Source organism: Phaethon lepturus, unplaced genomic scaffold, assembly GCF_000687285.1.
Source record: "Phaethon lepturus isolate BGI_N335 unplaced genomic scaffold, ASM68728v1 scaffold25514, whole genome shotgun sequence".
Taxonomy (NCBI): Eukaryota; Metazoa; Chordata; class Aves; order Phaethontiformes; family Phaethontidae; genus Phaethon; species Phaethon lepturus.
In genome coordinates this window covers 5,913-12,434 of record NW_010534394.1, presented here as the reverse complement: position 1 = coordinate 12,434, position 6,522 = coordinate 5,913, and the positions used below count along the sequence as shown (strand labels likewise).

Below are 6,522 nucleotides of genomic sequence, written 5' to 3'. Positions count from 1 at the left end.
AGCGGCAGGAGCTCGTGAGCACGCCGGGTCTCGGCTGGGCAGCCTGACGGTGACCTCCATGCGGGCAGACGGCCGGGGACAGTTGTCTCCAGCCCCCCGAGCCGAGCCTTGCCATGGGCCTTCGGGCTCCGGCAGACCCCGGAGGGGTTTATCCCAGCGGGTGTTTGCGAACGGCAGGAGGTGCGTGGGGGGGACCGACAGACATCCCCGGGGATAAAATCAGTAACGACGGCCGTGCGCTGTCCTGCGCGCCGGTCCGTCCTACCTGCGGCGAATAAGGCAGCAACAGGTTGCGGAGGTCCCCTCGACCCCCCCGACCCCTCGCCGTTCCTCCTTGAGAACTGGCAGCAGATTAGCCCGGAGCCCCTCTGCGCAGACAAAAGCTGCCACAAAGGGCATTAGGCTTCAGGATTGGATTACCGTGTGGCCACCTGTCATCCCCACTTTGTAAATCTATCTCGCTCTGGGTCCGGTTTTCGCACTGGAGAAGTTTGCACTTAAAAAAAAAAAATACATATAATTCCCGCCCGAGTGCCTCTCCGAACAGCAGCCTGGCAGAGTTTGTTTTAGCATCCCTTCTTATTCCAGGCTTCAGAGCTGCGTGGGGCTGGGGATTAGGGCTGTTTGAATAAAGAGAGCCTTTATTACATTAGTCTAAGTGGTTAATAGGTAAAGTAGGCCAATCCATCTTTAGACTAAGCCTATCACTTCGCCTACGAAGGGTGCAGGCTTCACTGAGGAAATATTCATTAAAGGAAAAGCTTTTCCTCTGTCCCTCTTGACATGTTAATAGCTCAGGGTTAGGGGCTCTGCTCTCTGCCTGCGGAAAATTCATGGCTGTGCTCACGCAGCAACTCCCTCCTCGCTGGGACCCCCGGTGCTGCCGGCAGCTCTGCCGAAGTCAGCAGAGCGGCGCTTAGCCCCGTTGCCGGCGGGGCTCGGTGGGGAGTGAGGGATGCCGGGAGTCCGCTGGCACTCGGAGGCTGCTCCTCATCCTCGCTTTCCTCTTCCAGGCTCAGAAAGTAGGTGCCTCATCCCTTCCCGAGCAGGGTTCGAGTGGCGGGTGAAGGCAGTGCTTCAGTGCTGGGACTCTCTGCTGTGGGGTGTTCTCAAGGCCAAAAGTGGTTATGGGTTTGAAAGGATCAGACAGTTCATAGTCACTAGGAAACGGGATGATTTGGGTGCAGATGCGGGCTCCAGAGGTCTTTGAACTCCAGGTTGCCAGAAGGCAGGAGGCTCACAAGGCAGGAGGGACCGCTTGCCAAGCGTTCCTTGCTACCTTTATTTTCCACTGCAGTACCCGCTACAGCCCTCAGTGGTGTCTTCATCCAGCCCTGTCCCAACTGGTCCAGCAGCTTTTGTCCGAGGGCTCAGCTGAGCTCCCCATTTCCCACAGCCTGATTCCCTTTGTCATCTCCCTTTCCTCTTCCATCGGGACAACGGTGGTAGCTGCACCTCTGCTGATCTTGTCTTGCACCAAACAGCGCTGGCGGAAGCTGCCCAGGTCTCTAATGTGCCTGTGAAGCTTCCATGGAAATGGAGGAACCCACAGCTGCCACGAGCTGCCCCAGGGCTGAACTGTGGACCCACCACTGAGCTGAACATGGGTTTCTGCTGTTACTTTTGCCCAAAGGGGTTCCATCCTGCCCAGCACATGGTGGCTACAGCTTTTCTGACCATTACAGCTCCTCTTTCCCACCTCCTGCAACGGCTGTTATTCAGTGCAGCCCTTGCTGTCTTGGAGCCCCGGGAGAAGATGTGTTCAGAGCTGGAGTCGGGTCCTACTTCCACCAACACATATGTCCAGCGTGTGGTGTTGGAGCTGCAGTGCTATACTTGGGCCAAGTTGCCCTTCTCCAATATTGGTTTGAATGGGAATAAACGCTTCTTGGTGACTTTTCCACCTCTGTGAGTTTAAACCAGCCAACTTACCAGTTCCTCCTGTCCCTGAGGCTCGGTTGTCTCTGGCTGCCAGCATGCCAATCAATGCCGCTACGGGAGATTATGAAAACCATGGGAAAGCTCCTCACAATGGACAGATCCATGCAATAAAACTTTGCTTTCCTGGATGTGGTGCTGTCAGAAGTTCAAACCACATCCATGGGCCACAATATTTGGCTTCACTTGCTGCTGTCTAGCTTTCATGCTGCTACTTTTCAAACAAGGCAGTGTCTGAGACAATCAATCTCAAGGATGTTAGTTTTGGGCTATGCCTGGCACCCGTCTGGGTACAACGAAGGAAGAGAGTGCTGGAGCTAGGCCTGAAAGCTGGTTTTTGTGGATTCAGCTCTCGTTCTTGGGTTGAAGGCTCCATTTTTATCTCTGCTCATCTTAGCCTGTGCTGACCAAGCCAGACAGCAGTAGCAGTGTCAATGATATGCCTTGTCTTGCTTCTCTTGCTGTGACAGGTCACTAGCAAGATGCTCTGTAAATGCCAAAGATTCAGGGCCTCTCAAAAAAACCCAAAACAATTTTTGAGGGTCTAGACCTGAGTGCTCTCAGCTCTGTCAGAAACGACATGTTGGATGTCCTCAGCCACAAACAAAGAGTGTGGGTTCAGGTGCTGACTGGTCTGAAAAGGGACTGACACTGGGCCAGTGGATGCCTCTTAGGCAATTAGTTGATCCTTGCTGTCTTCCACTTCTGCGGTGCACTCCTCTCTGTGTGTTGAAACACTAATTAAGAGCCTGCGTTTCCCAACCAGATCAACTGACTCAGCACCTCCACCCCCAGCAATTTCCTCCTGTTTCATGGCCTGGCCCTACCCAATGCCTCTCTTGTGCAAGGAGGAAAAAATAACCCTTTTTTCATTCCCAGGAGACTGATAAATACTGACTGTAGCAGTCCTGGAGGAGAAGTCAGTCTCAAGGTGCAGGGCCCTGTACAACAAGCAATCTGATGGACCTGGCCTGAAGCCAAAGGACTTCAGTGCAGCGTGGCCATCCTGAGCACGTTTTGGGAAGCAGTCTCCTCTCTAGGCAGGTCCCAGGCCATTAAGGACTTCATGGGTTGAAACCAACCTCTTAAATCAAGCTGAAAAGCAGTTGGTGGCCAGAGCAGGATGTAGAACTCGGATTTAATATGGCCATAAAAAGAGACACCACTTAATGAGTAGACTGTTGAAATCCACATCAGCCCACGATAGATTTAAGAGTTGCTCTCTGAGCGTTATTGACTGTCTCTGTTCTGCGACGGCGTTACACGTTTGCGGAGTTGGCCAAGAAGGTGAAGGATTAGTCAGAGTTTTATTTTGGTTACTCTTTGTTGGCACATGCTGGCTCCTGACTTCCAGAAGCTCTTGCATCCCAGGTGTCTGGTAGACCAGCATGTTTTTGTCTGCATGTGAAACTCTACTTGCATGGCCTTGAAATTGCAGCCCTAGGAGTTGCCACCACCCTTGGGCATGGCTGGGGGTTTCCACAAGCTGATATCCCCTTCCTCCACAGTCCAGCTTGTCCATCACCACTCGTCCAGATCTGGTGTGGGGACCGTTTCCCACCATGGGTCTATGGAGAAGGGGCTTTCTGGGCAGCCCCTGAGCACACCCCACCTGCAGTGCAGGGGTGTAGTCATTGGGTGCCCCTTGCCAGTACAGACATTGCATGAAGTTAGTGCTGGAAGCTGATGAAGTAAAATACCAGGTATGGTGTGAGCTAAACAGTAGTTGCATAAATAGCTACTGACCAACTTGCATAGGCATGTGATGAGTTTTGATTCAATCAGACCTCTCATTCCTGGTTTTCCTATTATTTGGCCTCAGAACAGATGGGTCATTTTTTTTCCCTTGGCTTCTTAATCAGGGCAACCATTGGCTTTAGCACAAATTACCAGTGGCTTTTTTAATTGCAAGAGCCCATGGTGATCTTTGCTGTAGAAGCATAAAAGCAGTGAGGGAGGAGATGGCCATCAGGGAACAAATAGCCTCTGCCTGCAGTGTCATGTGTCTGAGGGAAACGCTGTCTGAGGCTTGCAGATCACACGTTGGCTGGTTATTTCTCTGTGCTGGTTGAATGCTTTGAAAACTTAATCAAGTTTTATAGCTTTAATTTGGTGGCTGACTCTCCTCTTGCCTTTTTTTTTTAACTGTCTCGCAACCTAGAGCAAATAAATCCCATTGGGTTATAAAGGGAAAGAACTGGCAAATGGTCTAGCATATTTAGGCTTGCCTAGTGAATGAGGAAAAAATTACTCTTCCTGCTTCATGCTGCTTCCACCATTTCTGCAAGCTCTCTACTTTTTCCCCCCATGGTTAATTAGAAATAGCCAAGGAATAAGGTGGAATTGCTGAGGGCTTTAGGTTTCAAGAGTGTTTTGTGAGGTCAAACCTCATGAGCTGAGGTTGCTACACCTGCTGTAGCCTGTGTGGCAGTGGAGAGGGGAGGTTGTCCTCGTTGGGTGCTGGACTGGGACGTGCTGAAGATGCCACCGGCAGGTCTTGATGCTCCTTCTAGCGCATATTAGGGAACAAGTCTGCACAGCGATAGGGAACAGTAAAGCAACGGGTGAAGCTGGGTGCAAGAGGACCCCTGCGGTTGGGTAAGGTCCTGCTGTTGACAAGCCAGGCACGTGCCGGGACAAGTTGCACTCTCTCACCTGAATTGAGGAAAGTGTTGTGTGTGGGATGCTAAGGGAAAGCAAGGTTGATGTGCTCCATTGAGCTGCTGCTGTTCTGCTACGCTGTTCCTCTTCATTCCCCCGGGGAAAAAAGAGCCCTGGGCTGGAAAGGGCCTTTCCAGGCTCTCTGGCGTTGTCCAGGACTCATCCTGACCAGTCGGGAGCCAGTGTGGTGTGTGTAGCCCAGAGTGCAGCCCAGATAATCCACTCATGGGTAACTGGGAGATTACTCAGCTGGATTTCTAATACAGTGGCCTTTAATAATAATCCCCTCTTAATCCCTAAATCAATGGCAAATGGATTTGTCTGTATGAGCTAGATGACCTGTGTAGGCATTTTAGGGAGAAAAATTCTTGTGTATCTATGGTTGAGTGTATATATATGTATATATATACATGTATGTAACATATATGTATTGGTAGACTTGGTGGTGTTAGGTTTACGGTTGGACTTGATGTTCATAAATGGCTTTTCCAACCTAAATGATTCTAGATGCGTATTTTTATTCCTGCTACCTGCTGATCTGACCTGTGCGTGTTCTGCCGGCAGGGACCTCATGCCCAGGACCCTGGAGGGGCAGATCACCATGGAGAAGACGCCCAGCTACTTCGTCACCAAGGAGGCCCCAGCCCGCATCTCCTCCATGTCCAAGGGCACAAAGCTCATCGTGGTGGTGCGGGACCCTGTGACCAGAGCCATCTCGGACTACACCCAGACGCTCTCCAAGAAGCCCGATATCCCCACCTTTGAGAGCCTGACCTTCAAAAACAGGACTACGGGCCTGATCGACACCTCGTGGAGCGCCATCCAGATCGGCATCTACGCCAAGCACCTGGAGAACTGGCTCCTCTACTTCCCCATCGGGCAGATCCTCTTCGTCAGTGGGGAGAGGCTGATCAGCGACCCCGCGGGGGAGCTGGGCAGGGTCCAGGACTTTCTGGGCCTCAAGAGGATCATCACCGACAAACACTTCTACTTCAACAAAACCAAGGGGTTCCCGTGCCTGAAGAAGGCGGAAGGCAGCAGCAAACCCCACTGCCTGGGGAAGACGAAAGGCAGGACCCACCCCGACATAGACCAGGAGGTGGTGCAGAGACTGCGGGACTTCTACCGGCCCTTCAACATGAAGTTCTACCAGATGACGGGGCAGGACTTTGGCTGGGACTGAGACTAGTGTGGGAAAGGCCCCTGTAATTACTTGCCCAGCACGGTTTGCGTATATAAAGAGATATATATGTATGTAAAATGTACAGAAATCTATTTTATAATAATTGATGACGGGGCAGGACTTCGGCTGGGACTGAGGCTGAAAAAAATAATTTAAGAAAAGGAAAATATAATATAATATATATTTTTTTTACATATCAGTAGAGGGGGAAAATACAGGAAAAAAATAACAGTTGTGCTGAAACATGATTTGTTCTGATTTTTTTTTCTTTTGACAGTGCTTTGTCTTCTTTCTTCTCTCAGAGATGAGGTGATGTATCCGTCCAGAAAAGGAGGCTGTGAACAACAACCTGGTCCTATCAAACCGCCTGCAGCTTGGCTGCTTCCTTCCATGGGCCCAAGGTTTAGCGCTGCCTCTGTAAAACAAAATGCAGGTGCAGAGTTTTTAGATGTCCTCAGGTCCACCTCCAGAAGGGACAAGGGTGCTTGGGGGAGCTCAGAGCCTTACTGGAAGGTCAGCCAGATTTTGACTTGCAGATACCATTCCATTATAGACCAGACCTCATCACTTTTGTCAATGAAACAAAGGAGGCTTAATATGTAATTTGCCTTTCAAAACCTCACCTTAGGGGATTTTTTTTTTTTAAATTGCATTAAACCTTTGGTGAAATCTTTTTAATTTATCCAATTTTTTGACTTTTGCTCCCCCTAAATCAAGTTCTTTTCATCAACCAAACTTCT

At 50.4% G+C, this 6,522-nt stretch overlaps 1 protein-coding gene across 1 annotated transcript; it reads left to right on the top strand.

The window, feature by feature from the left end:
- Positions 1–5,163: 5,163 nt before the first annotated feature.
- On the top strand, positions 5,164–6,030 carry LOC104619594 (heparan sulfate glucosamine 3-O-sulfotransferase 3B1; the record flags this gene model as incomplete). The annotated part of the gene is made up of 2 exons (XM_010285518.1): positions 5,164–5,784; positions 5,922–6,030. A coding segment is annotated over one exon (619 nt), but the record flags the coding sequence as incomplete, so codon positions are not given.
- Between the last annotated feature and the right edge of the window lie 492 nt (positions 6,031–6,522).